This window comes from Panthera leo, chromosome A1 (assembly GCF_018350215.1).
Source record: "Panthera leo isolate Ple1 chromosome A1, P.leo_Ple1_pat1.1, whole genome shotgun sequence".
NCBI lineage: Eukaryota > Metazoa > Chordata > Mammalia > Carnivora > Felidae > Panthera > Panthera leo.
Genome location: NC_056679.1, coordinates 177670596 through 177691757, shown reverse-complemented (window position 1 = coordinate 177691757; position 21162 = coordinate 177670596). Strand labels below are relative to the sequence as shown.

Sequence of the window (21162 nt, the reverse complement as noted above, 5' to 3'; positions counted from 1 at the left end):
CTGTACCTTCTCTGTGGAACCTTCCCTGACTTCTCAGAGACCCAGAAGCATCCTTCCCTCTGCTGGTAGCCCATTGCACTTGGCCAAGCCCAATTTCTGGCTGTCTCTCTGCTCTGTGCTCTGCCCCAGGAAGCTTCTACCTCCTCAAGGCAGAGGTTGCGGTAGATGCCTATTCTCTTTAAGTGTCTTGCAGACTTTGAACTTAAGAGGATGGATGAGTATGTACATGTAAAAGTGAAGGGAGTAAGTGAATTAGTGAAGACCAAATGAGCCTGAGCCAGTAGGAAACGGGACATTCCGAGGTCACATGGAATGTATCCCATTTCTCCCTCCCTCTGAGAGATGTTGCCCCTTCATAACTTGACCTGTGGTGAAGTGAGAGGCAGAAAGGAGGGTGAGCTGGGCTTTTACCTGGCGATTTAGCATGGAGGACAGCATACCAGGGTTGGGAGGCAGAGACTGATCCTCTTAGCCTCGTAACCTCTGACTTCTGCCCACCCAGAAGGTTCTCACCAAAGCTTTTGGTGGTGGGAACTCTTATCAGGGAGCTGGCCAAGAGTTCCTACATGCAGCATTATAGGCTCACAGAGTCAAAGCTCTTGGTCCAGGAAGAGCCCTCATGGCTGTTGGCAAAATGTAGGGGTAGAAGGTAAGCACAAAAAAGACCTGGGACTGGGGGACCTCTGGGCCAGGGTCTTCATATGACTCTGTCTTCTAGATGATGTCTGTCCTCATGAACACCATTGTCTTTGAAGACTGTCGGAACCAGTGGTCAGTATCCAGGCCTCTCCTGGGGCTCATCCTGCTCAACGAGAAGGTGAGTGTGATCGCAGGAAGGTCCATGGGAGGGGGTCACTGCGGGGAGGGAGTAGCTGTGCACCAGGCCAAGCTGTGACAAGAACAGAAGGAACAACGGAGCTTGAGCTGGGACCTCAAGCGCCCCGGGGCAAGGCCATGTTCCCCCAGCAGGCCCTTCCCCAAAGATCTTCAGGTAAGTGGAGGCCTCAAGACCAGCTCTCCTGGAACCCAGCACTCCCCACGCATTGGCAGGTGGTTTGCTCAGTATTCTTCAAGCTCAGCCTCACTCCCCTCTTCTGTTTCCAGGGGAATTCTGAGCTACGACTCTCCTACTTCTTGCTTGGCTCCCTCTTATATTTGGGATCCCCAGTGCCCTGCACTGTAGTGGCCCTCAGGGACTCACCACAGAGCCAGCACCCTTCACCTGGGAGCACGAGTCTCCAGCTTGTTAAATGCACTCACCACCCTGGGCTGCTTCCCAGGCCCTCCAGCTTCCTCTCGAACCCACCCCTGTCTCCCCAGCAGTCAGTAGGAACAGTACATTACTGCTCACGAGAATGAATTGTCTATACAATAAGATAGTACTGGGGAGAAAGACAGTGAGATTAGAGGCAGCCGCATACATTAAAATTCAAACTGAAATCCCAGCCTTGGAAGGAAACTAATAGAAGAAGAAAATATATCAAAAAGAGAAGAGCTGTCTCATCATTCACCTGTGCCGAAGTATCCAATTTTAGCCACATTCAATAGCACTGTCATTCATCTTCCCTTGGTGTTATTGTGATTTAAATCCAAGCTCTATAAAAGAGAGCAGTTCTTTTAAAATGATTGAGAGGGAATAAGGGCAAATTCAGTGTTTAGAAAAAGCTTATGACATCACAATATTATACTTTACTGATGGAGGCAATATTTCACGGTTTGGGATGAAAAACTAATAATTTTCTATTTGGTGTGAGTCACTGCATCATTATAAAAGGGAAAAATAAGTAGTTTTGTGCATTCCCAATCTTGTTCAAGAAGACATTGTGGTTTAAGTGTAATGCCTCTGATATATAGTATTTAAGTATTAGTCTGACTACATATTAATTACGTGTGTTTTTGATGTGGGCCGTTTTAATGTATGATGGAAATTAAATATCATGCTGTTTGGGCTTGGAAGGATAAACACATGGCTGACAAAATGTTGTCTTTGTGCCGAAATTAAGCTGTTTCCAATGATTAGAATCTGTGTGTAAGCACGAGAGCTTGTGTTTGTGTAAAAGGTAGCGGACCCCAGCAGAGGAGAAGGGGTTGTGTAGTTCTTTGTGACCAGGTATGACAGGTGGATTTCCTAGTTCAGGAACGCGCTCCCAGAGCTACGCAAGCCCCTTTAGCTCCCCGCCTCAACAGAGCAGATCCAGCCTAACCCAGGGGACAGGGACTTGGGACAAAGTCTGGGGTTGTTTGAGAAGTGATTCACTAAAGCCCAGGTGATGATGCAGCCTGAGGGGGGATACCTGGGCCTTTTCCTCCAGTCACCCCAAGTTCTCCCTGTTAAGTTCTTTGCCTCAGCCTGAAAGGCCCTTCCTCTTTCCTTTCAGCCTTTCTGTGATGAGTGGAGAGGAGAGTCAGGAAGACCTTCACATGCTCGGTCCCCCACAGAGGACCTAAATTGTTCAGTGACCATAGAACAATTATAGCAAGAAATTTTTATGAGAAGGGACAATACAGTTTATACCTAGCAATGTATCTACTGCCTTGGTTTTCTCTGAAGGCTTAAAGTTCAAAGTGGGGCCTGGACCAGAGCTCCCCTGAGAGTCAGGAGCACTAAGCAGATGGAGCAGGTAGAACTCCTCCCCCACAGCTCTCTCGGGGCCCAGGTTTGAAGTCAGGGCCCTGAGGTTGTTCCGTCTCCCCACAGTATTTCAGCGAACTGAGGGCAAGCCTGATCAACAGCCAGCCTCTCCCCAAGCAGGAGGTCCTGGCCCAGTGCTTCAGGAACCTGATGGAAGGCGTGGAACAGAGCCTGTCCACCAAGAACAGAGACAGGTAAGCACTGTGCAGTAAGCCCAACATCTCTGGCTTGTGGAAATGAACTGGGGTTGTTCTTAACACAGCTCACATATAGATGTGACTTTTCTGTTACACCTCGTAACCCTAAACGCGGTTTATTTCCATCCAGTAAATATTACTAGGTATTTGCTTTTTTAAAGCACCATGCTAGGCACTATTTAGGGATGCAGAGATGAACAAAATGCAGCCTGTGCCCTTATGCACTTTATAATCCAGCACGAGGTAGGGAAAATAACTCACTGAGAAGGTCAAAAGAAGGAAAGCTCAGATCTGCCATGAGGGACAAGGAAAGCTCCTGGCATTTGAACAGGCACAAGCTTTGAGGTCAGATAAACTCCAATTTAAATTTTATCCCTGCCCTCTATAGGCTGTGTGGCAGCGAATAAGGCAGTCAACTGCTCTGATCCTCCGTTTTCTCATCCACAAAATTGGTTGTGATATTTAAATGACAGAATGCAGTAAAGCATGGTACCTAGGACATAGGAGCCATGGTAAACATTAGTTCCTTCTTCTGCCTGACCTGTAAGAGTGCCTAGTTTTACAGTTGCCAATGAGATCTAAATGAAAGAAACCGAGACTTACCAGGTATGCCTCCATTGTTCATTTTTTTAGAGCACAAAATTTTACTGAATATCTATTATGTGCTAGGCATTGAAGATACCAGTGGTGAACTAACTGTTCAAGGTTTTTGCCTCATAGAGCTTCTAGTGGGGGAAACAGATAATAATGAACAATAGAGAAAGAAAATGGTTTTTGGGGGGGAGTGCTGGGGGGGGGTGGGCAGAACTGCCTGCACCACCCTTTTATAAAAGTGGCAACATTCAAATGTTTGACCATTTAAAATGCAAATCATCAGTCATTCCAGCAACCACTGCAGCCAGCGTGTGGTGGAGTCCCCAGCCTGGGCTCTGACAATACAAAGCCAAGTGTGACAGACTCTGCAAACACATACCCTTGACTGCTTGTTCCACGCCGCAATCCTCTGTCAGGCAGGAGGGCAACCTCTGAGGCCAGCAGAAGAGACTTAGTGGATGGGGACACCCCAGGTGCCTCAGGTGGGGGAAGATTGCTTGACCTGAGGCTTGGGAATTTGAGTATCAATTGATTGTTGAAAATAATGTCAAACAGCCCTCCTGTTCAAGAGAGCACTAGCCAACAAGGACTAGATGCTTTCCATGTACCGTGCACTGTGTTGAGTGCTTACAGGCATTGTCTCAACTGACTCGGTAAATTCTCACTTCACACAATCCCATGGGGTAGCTACTCAAGTTGAGCACCAAGACAAGAGGTTAAATGTTCATCCAAGATCACCCAGTTAAGAAGTGGTGGAGCCAGGATTTGAACTCAGGTAATCTAGCCCAGTGCCCCCTCTTTTTGAACCACTAAGCCCGGTTTTCTCATCCACAAAATGAGGATACAAATACCTACCTTTGGGAAGACTTGTGATGCTTAAGTGAATCTATACGTAAACTCAACCCAGTGCCTGGCACAAAAGGTTTGATTCTTTCCTTTATATTCCTTACCATCTCTGTGTAATTTGATTTTTTTTTAATTTTAAATAGTACACCCACAAAATGTACCCCTCAAATGGGTCTGGGTATATATGGTGGTAACCCTTGTTTTCTGGCCGGGGAAGGTGGAGAAGGGGGTGTTGGTGGCCAAAAGTAATGGCTGCAGTGGAGGCGGGAGGCAGGAGCTCAGCCAGGACCTGGGGCTCTCTCCAAGGTTCTGAGCTCCACAGTGGCTTTATCCTCCAGAGGCTCATATAACTTCGGCCTTGCCACTGCCCTTGGCCTTTCTTCCTCTTTCCACAGGTTCACCCAGAACCTATCCGTCTTCAGAAGAGATGTGGCAGAGGCCCTGCGGACTGATGGCAGCACCGAGCCGTGCAGTCTGGATATGATGAGCTGACCGCCTTCCCTGACCATGTGCCGAGCAGCCTTTACCAAGAGACTCTTGTGGGTCCGGGTCCGAGGACAGCTATGTCGGCTAGCCCAGGAGAATCTATTTTTCAAAACAAACAACAACAAAAGCCCTACCTTTTTATAAGTCTGGCCTAATTATAAGAATTTATAACAGTGCACAAACAATGTAAATTCAGTCTTTACATTGAAAAAAAGCAAAAGATGTGTTTTCAGTCTTTCTAAAAAATAGCATTATCTTTGTTCTTATAAATGCTCCGAAAGGGTGTAGAAACAATATTTAACCAAAGAACTTAATAAACCAGGTTTGAACTTAAGTGTGTGCTAGTTAATGGAACTCTGTTGTAATCAAGGTTGTGAATGTGCTGGAGATGCAACCTTCAACATGGATCCTGAGTTGAGACAAATACCATTTGAACCCATTAAGTTAGTCGTTTCTTATGAGTCTGAAAGCAGCAGCGTTGGGGTCTCGGAGCTGTGGGTATTTAGAACGAGCCTGGGAGCGCTCCGAAGCATCCCACAGGACTGCGCACAGCCCTCTTGGCCTCAGCAGCATCTGATAAAGTTGAGAGACAGTAACACAATTAAATGACTTACAAATAACGTTTGCTTTTCACTGGCATAAATCTGAAGTGGTTCGGTCTAGAAGAATTAAGCTGTGCAATTACTGCCTGCAGAGATATTCCTTCAGGAGTCAGGCAGCCCCTGCAAGAAGTTCTGGGTGGTGCCGACACCCGGTCTTTCTGCCTCCACTTAACTTGTAGGACAAGCTGAAGGTGTCTAATTAAAATATATATTCAAGGGGTGCCTGGGTGGCTCAGTCAGTTAAGCATCCGACTTCAGCTCAGGTCACGATCTCGCAGTCTATGGGTTTGAGCCCCGCGTCAGGCTCTGGGCTGACGGCTCAGAGCCCGGAGCCTGCTTTGGATTCTGTGTCTCCCTTTCTCTCTGCCCCTCCCCTTCTCATGCTCGCTCGCTATCTCTCTCTCTCTGTCAAAAATAAACAAACATTAAAAAAAAAATTTTTAAATCTATATCCAAGACAGCTTTGCCTTCTTGAGACACCCAAAACAGTTCTGGATTTTCAGAGGATCAGGTTTCCATCCGTCCACAAAAACTCTTATTACTGTAGGGATTGCAGCTTAACCCAAACCCAGGACATGAAGGAGGCCTTCCCAGTTTGTGATAGACTGTAACTAGGCTATTAATTTGAGCTTGCCACTGTCTTACGGCTTTTGTATGTCACTGCCCTGTCTACACGGTTCAGGCTTGTAATAAATATCGTGCCCTTTATTTCTAATAAGACATGAAAGGTTGGCCTTACTGGTGAAGAAGTAGTAAATCCACAGGCTCCTGTGATAATCATGTTTCCCAGACTAGTGTTTCTTGAAACCTTTCTTGGTACTTGAGTTTAGCAACAGGCTTGTCACATAAAAGCAAAATCACCCAAGGTTATCTCAAAATGTTTTCCTTCTCTATGTGAACCCAAGAAATCAGGGAAATGTGTGTTACAGATAGGGTGACTTCTGGTATTTAATGAGTAAGGAGGCCTTAGCCTTATGCTATATTTCTTTAGCACTGGGAAATGTAATTTTCCCTGAGAAGGCAAACTCTAAACTTTATGAAACATCAACTATCTGTGCAAGTCCGACTTGAGGACGTCTGTTTCTCAGGGGCTTATTACTGCATATTCGTCTCACAAAAGTGCTTCATAGAAGGTCTGTCCCACTCTGACACTTCTTTCTTTTATTATTTTTTTTTATGTTTGTTTATATTTGAGAGAGAAAGAGTGTGAGCAGGGGAAGGGCAGAGAGAGAGGAAGACACAGAATCCGAGACAGGCTCCAGGCTCTGAACTGTCAGCACAGAGCCGGACGTGGGGCTTGAACCCACGAACCATGAGATCATGACCTGAGCCGAAGTCAGATGTGTAAACAACTGAGCCGCCCAGGCACCCCCCCCTCTGACACTTCTTTACAAAAGTTGGACCTGAAAGCACCACACCATCTGCACTGAAATGCTCCCAAGAAAATAACAATGCACACTTGCTTTTCTTGGCCGCATTGCCAAAGGTCACCTGGTGGTTGCACACCAGCCAGGGAAGGCACCATCAGCCTTGGCCTTGGAGAGCCGCTCCCACAGGAGGACTTGTCAGGCCTGCCCTGACGGCCAACCTCAGCCTGCTCTTGGTGGAGATTTACAGCACGCCTCGAGGCGGCACACAGGCTGAGAACAGACATAGCAAATACTTAACAGAACATCTGCCATGCCCCTTCCATGTGTGATCGCCCTTGGTCCTCACAAGAGCCCTGTGAAGGCAGACGGCATTATTCTCCCCCTTCAGATAAGGAAAGCGCGGCTCATAGGTGGTACGTAGCTTACACAGGTCACACAGGCGAGATCTGAACCCATCTCTCTCACCTCAAAGCAATTCCTGCTTTCTTCCAAGAAGACCTGGATTTAAGAATGATGAGCTGAGGGGCACCTGGGTGGCTCAGTCGGTTGAGCGTCCCAACTCTTGATTTCCGCTCGGGTCATGATCTCACAGTTCGTGGGATCCAGCCCCACACTGGGCTCTGTGTTGACAGCATGGAGCCTGCTTGGGATTCTCTCTCTCCCTCTGCCCCTCCCTACCTCTCTCCTTCTCTCTCTTCCTCCCTCCCAAATAAACAAAAATAAATACTTTAAAAAAAAAAAAAAAAAGAATGGTGAGTTGAAGCCAGTTAATATGTACATCCACTTTCATGTGTGTTTCTGAACTCTGTTGCTACAGAACAAATTACCCCAAACTGTATTGGCTTAGAACAACAGTGGTTATCTCACGGTTTCTGGGGGTCAGAAATCTGTATGTAGCTGGATCCTCCGCTTAAGGGTCCCTCACAGACTGCCATCCACATTGTTGGGCTGTGGTCATCCCAGGACTCAACTGGGGAAGGATCTGCTTCCACACTCACTCATGGTGAGGAGTCAGCTCCTCACAGATTGGTGATCTGAGAGCCTCAGTGCCTTGCCGAATGGGCCTCTCCATAGGGCGGCGCGCAGCATGGCGTCTTGGCTTCATCAAGAGCGAGCAGAAGAGCGAAGAGACATTGCCGCAGTCTGGAAGTCCAGCCTCTTAGCTCATCTCAGAAGGGGCATCCCATCACTTTTGCCGTATTCCCTTGGAAGGAAATCGCTAGGCCCAGCCCGCACCCAAGGGGAGGGGTTACCCAAGGGCCTGAATACCAGGAGGCAGGGATCTACGGACGCCATTTTCAAAGCTGCTTGCCACAGCTCTCTTAACCAGCCTTTACTGGAGAGGTTAAGTGTGACTACAGGTTTCTCCCTTGAAACCTCGAAAGGAATCTTGATTTTCTTTGGAGGGTGAATGAAGTTCCATCCTGTGCCCTAAGGAAGAAAAGATGGTAGGGAAGCTGGCATGTTTCCGGGGCACATTACAGTGCGCACTCACCCCACTACCGAAGCTGTTTGGGAACTGTGCTCCCACCCACAGCCTGCCCTGAAGACTCCTGGGGAAACAGTTCTCTGGAGGGACACCTTATGCCGGCGATAAATCAAGCGTTCAAGGGCACACCCACACTTGTGGAATCTACACAAAGGAGAACTAGTTGGATCTGTTATGTACTCGAACGAGGTCACAGGAGTATGTAACTCACAATCAGCAACAGGAAGAAATAAACAGTGCAGGCAGGTCTCCCGGGTCAGAGTGAGGGTGCAGTGGGAGGTGCAGGCCAGTGCTGGCTCACCTCATTCTCCCGGGGAAGCCGCCGTGCAGACAAGTATCGTTGGTGCAGTGGCATCGGGGCGGGGTCTACATCTAGCCAACTGCTCCAGTTGATACTCAAGCAAGAAACGGTGTGAAGGTGTTTTGACTTTGCTCGATGGTTGCCTTCCACACTGACTTAAGAACCTGACCCTGAGAAAGCTGTATCCCGCTTATATTCCAGATGTTTCCATTTTTCTGTGTTTGCCATTCAGGCTTCTCTAGGATGCGGGGGCGGGGGGGATGAGAGCGCATGAGTCCCTGTGCCACGTGATGATCCCAGCTGCCCAGAAGAGCCCTCTTGGCCGCCCAGACTCGCTTCCACTGGCCCTGCCAACCTAGAAGTGCCACTGGATTGCGGTACTGAAGGTCTCTTTCAGCGTGCAAAACAGGCCTGGCATATAGCCATCAGCTGAGACCCTTGAGGATTAGTTACCCACCAATAGAGAGCTGGGCATGAGAACAAGGAATAGGATAGTCTGGATGAGAGAAACTGGGAAAGTGAAAAATCTGGCAGATGGAAACCCTATCTAGATGGAGGTCAGTCCAGCAGTTTGGCGGTGGTAGCCTCTGGGAGAACTCAGCTCCTTACAGTGACGTGGGAGAGAGCACCTGGAGAGGAGAGCAAGGTGAGTAGAAAGGGAGAAAGTAACAGTTTCAAGGCAAAAATTAATTATAAGCACATTTATTATTGAGCAGCCACTGAGCATTGCAAATACCTACCCCATTTAAATTAATGTTTCCCAATTAGAATATCAAGTAAGTAATATTATCCCCATTTTAGAGATGAGAAAACTGAGACTAAATGACTTCCCCCAGGCCACATAGCTAACAAGTGGACAAGCCGGGTCAAAATCAGGTCAGCCTGGGGCGCCTGGGCTGTTAAATCAGTTAAGTGTCCGACTTGATTTCAGCTCAGATCACAAACCCAGACTCTTGGGATTGAGCCTGCTTAAGCTTCTTCTATCTCTCCCTCTCCCCGATTCACATTCTCTCTTGATAAAAAATCAGATCAACCTGACTCCAGAACTCATGTCTCTTATCCTTTATAATCCCTTAAACTGGGTGCTTCACCACCGGACTTCAGGGCCAGTGGATGGGGAGGTGGGCCTGGAACCCTCCAGGAGCCCCAAATGGAGCTGGACACTCTCAAAGAAAGGCCAGTCCAACACCTGGGTTCCTTGTATGCTGTGTCCATGGGTTCCGCCACCGATTCACCCTCCTCCCTGAACTTTATAAAATCGTTCTTGAGACTTTTTAATGTTTTATTGAGGTGCAAGTTTACGATGACAGCAAACCTTTCAAACTACAGCAAGAGTAACCTGCCTCCTTGGCATATTAAAAAATAATGGTAGTGTCGGTTTTTACGTCCCATAGTTTGGATTGCTGATAAGAGCGCTTCCTTGACAAGATTCTTTTTGAGGTTTACAGAAAGCGTAATAAAATATGTAAGTTACATTTCCACAAACAAAAGCTATAACATAAGTTATTTATAAGCGTGAGATACAACAGTATCACGATAAATAAACCATAAAGGGTACCTGCAACATCCATCTTAATGTAATTTGCCCAACCAAAGTGTTGAAACGAAGTCAAATTTAGTAGAGAAATCTGTCAGGAAGAGAGGAAAGTTGTAGAACACAAAATGGAGAAAATGGCTGATGGGTGGTGGAGGGAAACGAGGGCATGGGATCAGTTTAGGGGGTATCCAGATGGCCCTCACATGTGGCTGCCTTCAGTGCCTAATCTCACTCCCCTGCGCCCGTGTGCACTGACCAGTCCCTCTCTCCTTGCACTCGGCCATCTGCACCTGGTCCCTGCTCACACACCCCTCCGCATCCGCCCAGCCCTCTCCCTTCCTGTCTCACACCCTCTGTCTTAACCCCCAGCCCCATGGCCAGCTTCTTGATATGGCTGCCAGCCTCCCTGCCTCAAGGCCAGGGCCCCGGTGGGACTCGGCACAAAGATCCTGGAAATCATTCATTCACTCATTCATTCGCCTACCACAGATAAAGTATGAGACAAAGTCCCTGCCTTCAGAGAGCTGGCGAACAGGATAAATAAGATGGGTTTCAAAGGCAACGAATGTAAGGATGAAAATAAACAGGGATGGGGCGCCTGGGTGGCTCAGTCCGTTGAGCGACCGACTTCAGCTCAGGTCATGATCTCACGGTTTGTGAGTTTGAGCCCCGCGACGGGCTTTGTGCTGACAGCTCAGAGCCTGAAGCCTGCTTCGGATTCTGTGTCTCCCTTTCTCTCTGCCTCTCCCCTGATCATGCTCTGTCTCTCTGTGTCGCAAAAATAAATAAACATTAAAAAAAATTTTTTTAATTAAAAAAAAAAAGAAACAGGGATAGAGAGTGACAGGGGAGAGGGGGCTACTTTGGAGGATGGGCAGAGAGCCATAACTGACCTGCATTTTCAAAGATGGAAAAGGCACCAGCCTCGGGCAGAGCTGGGGGAAGTGAATGCTGAACCCGCGTATGCGCACAATCCCAGATGCACTTGGATCCCTTTTCCCATCCCTTCATCTGACCTTGCTGTGTGCTCCTCAGGTTAGTACCACAAACTTGTGATGCGGATCCTCCAGCGGGCCCAGCCCCAACACATAGAATAACATGCTGTCAATGCTGTTGTGTCCCGAAGGAGCTCTCCGACTAGCAGAAGGGACAGAAAGGAGCCCCACCATGGCCAGTCCTCATGCCTCTGCTTCCGGGCACCTTCACCCAGCTCCTCCACTAATCTTCCCTGCCCCCTCAGTCCTTACTACCTGCTCCCAGAGTAGAAATGGGAGAATGAGGTAAAGGGAAAAGCATGGGCTCTGGGGTTAAGATAGTCCTGGGTTCAAATCCCAACTCCAGCCTTCTCAGCTGCATACCCCTGGGCGAGAGATTCACGTCCCTCAACCAACTGTCCTTTGAGTCTCGTGACTGGTGCTGGGGGGCACAAAGACCACACAGTACCAGGTGGCCTTTGCCTTCCTCCAGCTGGCAGAGTCGAGAAGGCCTTGCAGGCTTCCTCAGGAAGGCCCCTCCCTAGTCTTTCCCATCATGGGAAGGCAGCAACAAAGAGTTCAAACTACCTTACTCCCACTAACAGATGGGCAAACTGAGCCCCAAAGTTGGGACACGGTCCAGAAAATTTGAACAGGTGCTCAGTACATATGTGTTGAATAGATGAATGAATGAGCGAATCAGTTTGGGCAGGCATCTTTAGAGCCTTCCATCCTGAGAACTGCAAGGGCCCCCAGAGACTTCCAACCCGGGTGTGCAAACAAAGAGTAGAAGGTGGACAGGTAAGCAACCTGTGACACGGTTATGTGTGCCAAATTGTGTGTGTGTGTGTCTTTGTCTATGGAAGTAGTCCATAACATTTTCATCGACCTTTCAAATAGGATCGCTGACCCAAATGTATTTAAGAGCCCTGATTCAATCTCTACCCCCATTTCATAGATAGGGAAATTGAGTCCAATTCACCCAAGAAATAAGCGGCAAAACGAGACTGGACTAACTTGGCCTCCTGAACATGGGCAGTTGGGAATCCCAACATCCTGTCCTCCAGCCCTGAAGCCACCCCTCTCTCCTGGATGTCTCCCAGCAAGGCCCCCACCAGTCCACCGGTCCTCCCAACTTCTCCAAGGGGAAGAAGAGACAGTGCATTGCACTCAGAAATCTTTCTGGCCCCCACAACCCCAGTTCTTAGAATTTTCATCGTCTAATCTCTCTTCTTGGGCATGTGCATATGTGTCTGTCATTGTTCAACTGATAGCAGGCAAGAAGGGACAGCATAAATTTATAATCTCAGGAACACCAATTACGCATCAAAACATATTTGGGCAAAAGGTGCTTAGAGGTAAATTTATGACCTTTTATATATTTCTTAAAAAAAAAAACAAGAAACGTTGATAAAAAACATCTTTCACCTCAACAAAGAAGAAAAAGTTAATGAAAATAAATCAAAACATTCCTCAAAGACATGACATAAAAAAGAAGATAAGGAAATAAAAGGCTTCTCCTTAAGACCAGTAAAATAGACAAACCTTTGGCAAATATGATAAGAGAAGACACAACTGAGAAACACTGAGAGTGGAGAGCAGAGGATGTTAGCTCAGATTCACATGAGAGTTTCTAATTATGGAAGAATCTTCCCACAACATTGTTACAACGAATTTGAGAACTTGGATGAAATGGACAATATTCTGGGCACTGGCTTCCGAATGGGAGTATGCATCAGAATCACCTGGAGGGCTTGTTAAAGCAGATTGCCTAGCCCTACCCTGGAGTTTCCGATTCAGGAGGTCTGGGCTAGGGTCCAAGAATCTGCAATTCTAACAAATTCCCAGGTGCTGCTGCTGCTTCTGGTCCAGGCACACATTTTGAGAACCCCTGTCCCAGGGACTGCTATCTGCCCCATTTACTCCCCTTCCTGAGCTGGCTAACCTCTCTGCTCTGTCTGGACTGGGAAAGAGGGGGGTTGCTATCAGTGGCCTACTGCTGGATGACCATGAAACTAGGCACCTCAGAAAGCTGGGACCCAGGTGGCGAGGCAGAATTCTGCCCCTGCCTTGCACTGTTTTCACCTGGATGCGCTCTTTGAATCCCATGACATCGGTACTTTTGCTTTACTAGATGAGGAACTGACGTGCAAAAAGGGTGAATTCCCCAAGCCCACAGCTGGCAAACAGAGGTTCTTAAGCACTGGGCCAGTCACCATGCCCTGGGGGCAGTGTGGGCCACATCACCCACTTCTCTTTAGTTCTTTTTTTTTTTTTTTAACTTTTTTAAATGTTTATTTATTTTTGAGACAGAGTGCAAGCAGGGAAGAGCAGAGAGAGAGGGAGACACAGAATCGGAAGCAGGCTCCAGGATCCAAGCTGTCAGCACAGAGCCCAACACGGGCTCGAACCCACGAACGAACGGGGAGATCATGACCCCAGCCGAAGTCGAACGAACGCTTAGCCAGTGAGCCACCCAGGCGCCCCTAATTCTATGCCCACATACCTGTGTGGGGTGGGCCTTGTTATCCCAATTTAACAAAGCCAGGAAGTGGGGAGGACAGGCCTGGAACCCTGGGCTTTGGATGCCAGAAGGGAAATGGAGCAGGCGAGGTGACTCCCTAGCCCTGGAGAAGGGGGGCTGTGAGTTGCATGAACTCTCTGACCTGAAGTTCCCTCATCAGGTAAAAAAATGGGATCAATAACAGCCTTCCCTCACAGGGTGGTTGGGAGAAATAAGTAAATGCCCACCCCCTGCCCGGCACACACTACGTTCTCCACCTACAGCAGCCCTACTGTTGTCGTTAAAGTTATTATTATATAATCCAGTTCCTCACAGGCATGTCCACAGACCTTATCTCATTTACTTCTCACGGCCACCCTGGGGGTAGCTATTACCCTTCCTATTTTACAAATAAGGAAAATGAGGCTCCAGGAGGGGCAATGAGGGGCCAAACAGTCCCCAAACCACTGGTGGCAGAGCCTGAAATAGAAGCAGGAGGCCCCCAGTATGGAGTCAGTGTTCCATTTGAAGATTCTTGGATTTCCAAGGAAAGAGGGCTTGTCCTGCCCCAGGCACCCTGCCCTCCTCACCAGTGCCTCACTTTCCCGTGGCCTCATTCTCTCCACCCAGCAAGAGCCAGCGACTAGCCCAAGGTCACTCAGCGGGCGGTGACCTGACTCAGGAACCCAGGCCTTAAGACTGCAGATCTTGAAACCTCTGAGCTACTGGGGGTAGATTATTAGGAAGAACCCCCAACATGCTGCCTCCCACCTTTCCTGGTCCTCTAAGACTGACCCTGCAGATAGACAAATAAATAACATGTTTGTGTTCAAGATACTGAGCCTCTGCAAATAACCTAAAACTGCAAACAGATAAACAAGAACCATCAGAATAATACGTCAACCATCACGTTGCGGGTGGGAGTGGGAGGGCAGCCACAGCCCCTCAGTGCCTACTGTGTGCCAGGCCCTAAGCCCTACCTACCTTCTCTCAATATCTCACGCAAGACTTACGACAATCCCGCAATGCACGCGTGGCCCATTTTATAAACGAGAAAACCAAGCCCAAAGATATGAAGTCACTTGCCCAAGGTCACTGAACTAGAAAGTGACCGACCCAATGTGAACACTCTTCTGGCCAACCGCCTATCAGAGCTCTCACCACGTCCGCAAGACAGGGAGAGCGAGAGGGGCCTGGCCAGGGGTGCAGCAGTCAGTTTGCACCTAACGATTTTAGAATTCGCGAGTAGAAAACGATTCTGTATGTCTCCTCCAGGGGAGACAGCTGAGGCTGGCGCTGGGGGTGACCTCTCGGCGTACGGTCCTGTCCTGTCCATGGTGCCCCTCGACCCGCCTTGACAGTCCCTGAGAGCGTGAGCGGAGCAGGGAGGGAGCGGTTCAACACTCAGGCTGGCCGGGAGCGGGAGGGGCTCGCAGCCCCCGTTACCCAAAGAAATCCCGCTCTTAAAAGATGAACAGCCTCTGCGCCTTGCCTCTCGGGCACCCCGATCCCCACACCTGCCGTGCCACGGGCGGGTCCCCACGCGCGACCATAGTCCCGTCCATCCTGCAACGAATTTCGAGGGGCTGGATCCCCGCTCCCCACCGGGGGACCCTGGGTCCCTAGACCAGCTGGGCCAGGCACGCGTGGGCTTCGGGGGGGTCACACCTCGGTCCGCCTGGCGGGAGCCGGCGACTGCCTCCAAAGTGGCCCGAGCGGGGGCGAATTCTCCCCACGCGGGTCGGTGTCCTCGGGAGCGCGGCACACGCGGCGGGCTCCCCTCACGCGGCGCGCTGGGAGCGCGGAGCTCGTGCGGGGTAGTGCGCTCCTTTCGTTGCTCCCGCGGCGGTGGAGAGTCCAAGACGCTTCCGCGGATTCCACAGGGTCATTCCGGACTTGCCACTCCATTGCAATGGAGAGGATTCGCATGGTTTGGTTTTTGCCCAGATGACAAAATTTGGAAGAAAACGAAACCCCCCTCAGCAAGAGGCAATCTCACCGGCAGAGCGCCCTGGCCCGCCCCGCGCTGCGGCCGGGGAAGCGGCCCCGGCCGGGAGGAGCGGGGAGCGTCTGCTAATTGCAGCTTCGTTAGATTTCGGGTTTGGGAGGCTGCGGTTCGGGCGCTAATATCCGCCGCCCATTATCCCGGCTAATAAATTTGACCTATTGTTCGTTTGTTAAAATGATGTCACCTTGGAACAGTCCCTAAGCTCCTATTTCCATGAATTAGGCCTTTATTGAAAGCCGGGAGCCAATGGGAGGAGAGAGGCTTGTTGATCGCAGCCAATGGCTGCGGCGGGAGAGGAATTAGCAGCGGAAACTCCAGGTTCGGTTCAAGAAAGATGACACAGAGCCTGTCGGGCCCGCGCACTCTTGGCAAAGTTTCAGTGCAACGAGAGGCGCCGGGCGCTCCATGGCCGCGCCGTAACAGGGACCCAGCCGCCTCCCCGCCCAGCCCAGCCCAGCCCTTCCGCCCGCCCAGGATGGAGGCGCCCGCCAGCGCGCAGACCCCGCACCCGCACGAGCCCATCAGCTTCGGCATCGACCAGATCCTCAACAGCCCGGACCAGGACAGCGCACCGGCCCCGCGGGGCCCCGACGGCGCCAGCTACCTGGGAGGGCCCCCCGGGGGCCGTCCGGGCGCCACATACCCGTCTCTGCCCGCCTCCTTTGCCGGCCTCGGCGCGCCCTTCGAGGACCCGGGATCTTACAGTGTCAACCTGAGCCTGGCGCCCGCCGGAGTGATCCGAGTGCCAGCGCACAGGCCGCTGCCCGGGGCCGTGCCACCGCCTCTGCCTAGCGCGCTGCCCGCCATGCCCTCCGTGCCCACGGTCTCCAGCCTGGGCGGCCTCAATTTTCCCTGGATGGAGAGCAGCCGCCGCTTCGTGAAAGACCGCTTCACAGGTGAGCAGGGCGAGCGAACAAGCGCCGGGCCTTGGCCCTCCCGGGGCCAGAGGCGCCGCGCCCTAGGTGCTCCACTCCGGGAAACGATTCCGGAGGCCCAAGCGCGACGGAGGCCTTAGTGCCCGGGGCCCCGGGCTACCGTAGGGGGAGGAAAATCAGGGCGTTTCGGGGAAATAAGCCTACGCCCAGGGGAAGAGGGGAGTATCTCCCAACCGGCTTGGTGCCGCTGGGGACGCGGGGGACCAACGAAATAGCGGAGCACCCTGCGCCCAACCGGGCGGCACGGGGTCCGCGTGGGGCCTGAAAGGCAATCGAGCCGGGCTGGGCTTAAGGGGGCCTCGTGTGTCTCCGCAGCGGCGGCGGCGCTCACGCCCTTCACCGTGACCCGGCGCATCGGCCACCCTTACCAGAACAGGACACCGCCCAAGCGTAAGAAGCCGCGCACGTCCTTTTCTCGGGTGCAGATCTGCGAGCTGGAAAAGCGCTTCCACCGCCAGAAGTACCTGGCCTCCGCCGAGAGGGCGGCGCTCGCCAAGTCCCTCAAAATGACGGACGCGCAGGTCAAGACCTGGTTCCAAAACCGGAGGACCAAATGGCGGTGAGAGAGGCCCGGCTCAGCCCGTCTTGCACCCGCCCTTCACCTTGCCCCCCGCCGCAGCCTCGCGCTCTCCCCATTCTGTGCTACCCGCTACCCGCCCTCCCAGGGCTGCGCCTTCCCACTCCTTCCCAAATTTTATCTCCCTTGTCTCCTTCCCGCCGGCCTGTTTCTCTCCCCACTCTCTCGCGCCTCGGCTTCTCCTCCATTCCCATCCCTGTATCGCTCTCGTGCGCCTCTCCAACTCTCCGTGTTTTCTTCCGCTTCTGGGGCCGCTTAGTTTCCTCTCACCTGCACCTTCACCAGCATCCACCCCACCCCCCACCCTTGGGTCTCTCGTACTTTCCTTCTCCCTCCCACCAGCCCTCTCGGATCTCCGACAGTCCGCGCGGGCTCCGTGTTCCCCCTGTGGCTCCCCATCCTGACTCCAGCCCCGTTTTTATCCGATCCCTATTTCCATACAACCCGTGAACGGCGAAGCGATCGCGTTTTGGAAGAGAGGTTCGAGAAGGGCCTGGGAGAACTGGATGAGGCTGACCTGGCCCAGGGACACCGCGCGGGCAGTGCAGAGCCAGCCCTCCCACCCGCGAACCCTAGCGTCCCGACTGCCCGCAGGGCTGAGTCAGTTACACGCATGCCCTGCCCTTGTTGTCCCGCAAAAGAAACATCTTTGTTGTTGGCGAAGCCACAATACGCGGACGTGCAGGTGGGCGGCGGGCGGAGTCCCCTCCCCACGACCGCCCGGCACACAACAAAAATAAACGATGCCAACCCACTCCCCGGACGCGCGGGCCTCGGGCGCACAGCGCCAGCAGGGGTGCAGACGGGTCCTGCGCCTCGAGGCTCCCGGCTGGCCTCCGCTCCCGGGAGGGCTGGGGCCCCGCCGGCGGCCCCGCAGTGCCGGGTGCATGACGGTGCTGTCCCTCTCCCTCCCCCGGTGCAGGCGGCAGACGGCGGAGGAGCGGGAGGCGGAGCGGCAGCAGGCGAGCCGGCTCATGCTGCAGCTGCAACACGACGCCTTCCAAAAGAGCCTCAACGACTCCATCCAGCCCGACCCTCTCTGTCTGCACAACTCGTCGCTGTTTGCTCTGCAGAATCTGCAGCCCTGGGAGGAGGACAGCTCCAAGGTCCCCGCCGTCACTTCTCTGGTGTGAGCCACGGATCGCCAAGGATCGCCAAGGATCGCCGCCCCCACCAGGCGGGGCGCCCCGGGCCCCCAGCCGGGCTGGGGGGACCCGAGGCCGAGAGGGACAGGGGCCTCCGAGCTCCAGTAGGCCCCGGGGCGCGGCCGCATCCCCGCCGGCCGCGGAGGGGGGCTGGGCCCGGGCTCCGCGCGGCTGCACAATCCGAGCCCCCGCCCCGCGCCCAGTCCCGCCCCAGGCCCGGGCCTGACAAAGAAAGCGCCTTACGTTTCTCCGCCCCTCGCCCGCACCCCCCCGGGCCGGGCGCCTGTATTATACTTTGTACTTTTGCCCAAACGTGTAAATAATAAAAGTTTTGGCTTTTTTCTTTAGAAACCGGCCACCTGCTTCCCCCGCGGGGGCCGCTAGAGGAGGGGCGGCCGACCAGGTGGCTGGGGGGGAGCGCCAGGGCTGGGGCACCCTGCGTTTAGGCTGGGTCCACTCCTCTCCTTTTCCGTTCCTTTTATTTAAGTCGTTTTATTTAATAAAAAAGTTAGCTATTTCACTTAACGCCGCTTTTATTTCGTTTTCGTTCCAATAATGCTCGGCGAGGCCGGCCCTGCGCCCCACCCCTTCGGCGGTAGAGGCCGAGCCGCAGTGTACGGGGGCGCATCCACATCTCCAAGCTTCGTCGGTTTTCGCCTCAGCTCCGACCCCGGCCCCGGGCCCCGCGGAGGATCCGCGGTGCAGGTCAGTGCGTGCCGGCCGCCGGCAGTTTGGGTGCCGGCGGTGTAGGGCGAACGTGGGAAGGGCACTCTAGGCCCAGAGGTCGCAGGCCCGCGCCAGGCAGGGTTGGGGATCACAGGCCCCGGGTGGGCCAACAGTTAGGTCGTCAGTGGCCGGGCCCACCTAGGAGGTGAGAGGCCCCGCGACCTTGAACTTCTAAGAACTCGAAGCCCTCACCCCCGTGCCCACTGTCCTCTTTTTCCAGTGAGGCCTCGGGTCTTGGGCGGACGCAAGGACTGGCTATGGGGGATCTGGGCGCACTGTGGGCGGGCCGTGGGCACAGAATCGGCACGCTTCCTGGTCTCCAAACGCTCGGCGTCTGAGGAGTAAGTGCGGGCCACAAATTCAGAACACCTGCACCCTTTTGGGTTGCGTGGGACCACAGGTGGAGCGTGGCGTCATGTGACGTCACCGCACCCGGGCGGCGTCACTGCACACGAGAGGGGCGGGGCGCCCAGAACGCCGGGAACACCAAGCCCAGGTGTGAAAGCAGCCAGGCCCAGTTCACCCAGCTTTACCTCCGGTCGGAAGCTGGGAATTTCTGGATCACGCGCTGGGCGTTAGGTGGTCCCTTCCAACAAGACACACGGTCGAAGCGTTCGTGAACATTTCCTCTTGCTCCCTGATTTTTGTTCCTCCCTTTTATTAGGTCTTTTAAATTTTTTCTTATGTCTGGCCTCTCCACTTCTTTCTCTACGATGTTCTCTATTTTCTATTCTATTCATTACTCTTGGTCTCTGTGTTCCTAGGACTTTTGCTTTTCCTTTACAGTTTTTTGCTTCCCTGTATAATTCGTTTACTGTTGCTTTTAGTTTTTCCAACTCTTTCTTTGTCGTCTCTTCCCCCCCCCTCCATTTCAGACTCTCCCGTCCATCCTCTCTCTCTCCACCCCCCCCCCCCCGGTTTCTTTTTCACCTGTCTTCCTCCTTCCCTCTTCTTGTCCTTTTTGCTTTCTCCTTCTGGTCTCAGAATCTCTTTGCTTCTGTCTTTCTCTCGGTCACTGGCTCCTCGTCTCCTTCGTGCCCTCCTCCTGGCCGAGCTCCCATTAGCTTCCTGAGGCTAACCAGTTCTGGGGCTGTCCCTCGGGCGCTGTGACAGCCTCACCCGCTTCATCACGCCGCTTCCCTCCGGACCAAGCGCCGCCCCGCGGGGCTCGCGTGTTTGGGCGCCTTCGCAGGACGCGGGCTGCGGGATTCTGTACACTGGCGGGGCTCGAGAAAGGGGTGCGGGTAGTCTGAGAAACACCTCTTCGGCTCCCATCATTGCTGCCTTCGCCTCCACCTCCAAGCCTTGCCCGGAATCCGGGTCGCTGGTGACTTACAGACACCCCCAGAGAGAGACTAGAGGGACTCAGACCTTCAGGTCCCTTCCCTTGGTGTTTCCCTGAAATGCTTCTAAGATTTTTCTCCGCTAAAAAGCATGATGGACGCCCCATCGGGATGGGAATGTGGGCTATCCGCCCGGGGACTTGAGCATCTAAGAACGACCTTCTTTGCCTCTGCCGGCCAAGCGGCCCCTTCCTCAGAGACTGGCGTCGCCTTCCGGTTTCCCTCACTTTTAATCTTTTTCTTTATAATAAGGCTTAGTGGTTTTGTTTCTCTAAAGTATTTTTGTTTTGCCAGGCTAACCCTTGAATCTTGGGCCTTTTCGGGGCACACACACACGTCATTTTCTTTCCCTCTGCTGCCTTGATTTGAGCAAAAGGTCTCTGACCCAGAGGCTCACCTGGGGTCAGCGTTCAGACAAGCCCCAGGGATGGGCACCTAGTCTTGCTTCGGCTCTCAGGGACATCAGTTTTTTCCTCTCCGGGTGCTTCTGGGGCTTGCGTCCTCTCTGAGCGCTTGCCCCCAGCCAAACCTTCCCCAGCCAGAGACTGACTAGGAGTCCCTCTGAGTTAGGGTGCTGAGCCCACTGGTGTGGGGCTGGTTGGGGACTGTGGCTCACTCACGCCCACCCAGAGCAGTGTGGGCGCCCCCAAAGGGAAGGATAGATTGCTAAGCTGGCAAGGGTGTTTAGTGCCTAACCCCCTCCTGTGGACGTGCAAAGCCTGGAGGTTATTTCCACTGTGGCTGCGGGACTGGAGCCCCTTGACGCCCTGTTAAGAGCTCCCACTCCTCACGGCCCTCCCGGGCAGTCTGGGCGCACACATATCCAGATCAGTCAGGCGCCCTTAAGGTTGAGTGTAGGGGAAAGAGAATCTGGAGTAGGCTGAGAAGCCCACATGA

General features: G+C 52.7%; 2 protein-coding genes across 3 annotated transcripts in view; both read left to right on the top strand.

The window, feature by feature from the left end:
• The window catches only part of RANBP17 (RAN binding protein 17), a 333558-nt gene extending 328469 nt beyond the window's left edge, over positions 1-5089 (top strand). For both annotated transcript variants that reach the window (XM_042946863.1, XM_042946871.1), the window contains 3 exons: positions 719-817; positions 2699-2826; positions 4665-5089. In XM_042946863.1, coding sequence (XP_042802797.1) covers positions 719-817; positions 2699-2826; positions 4665-4761 — 324 coding nt within the window. In that variant the 3' untranslated portion in view covers positions 4762-5089. The remainder of the gene's footprint in view (positions 1-718; positions 818-2698; positions 2827-4664) is intronic.
• Positions 5090-15873: 10784 nt separating this feature from the next.
• Positions 15874-18184, top strand: TLX3 (T cell leukemia homeobox 3). Its single transcript, XM_042907301.1, has 3 exons — positions 15874-16435; positions 16790-17033; positions 17974-18184. Exons 1-3 carry the CDS (start codon positions 15874-15876, stop codon positions 18182-18184), a joined length of 1017 nt encoding a protein of 338 aa, XP_042763235.1.
• Positions 18185-21162: the final 2978 nt, after the last annotated feature.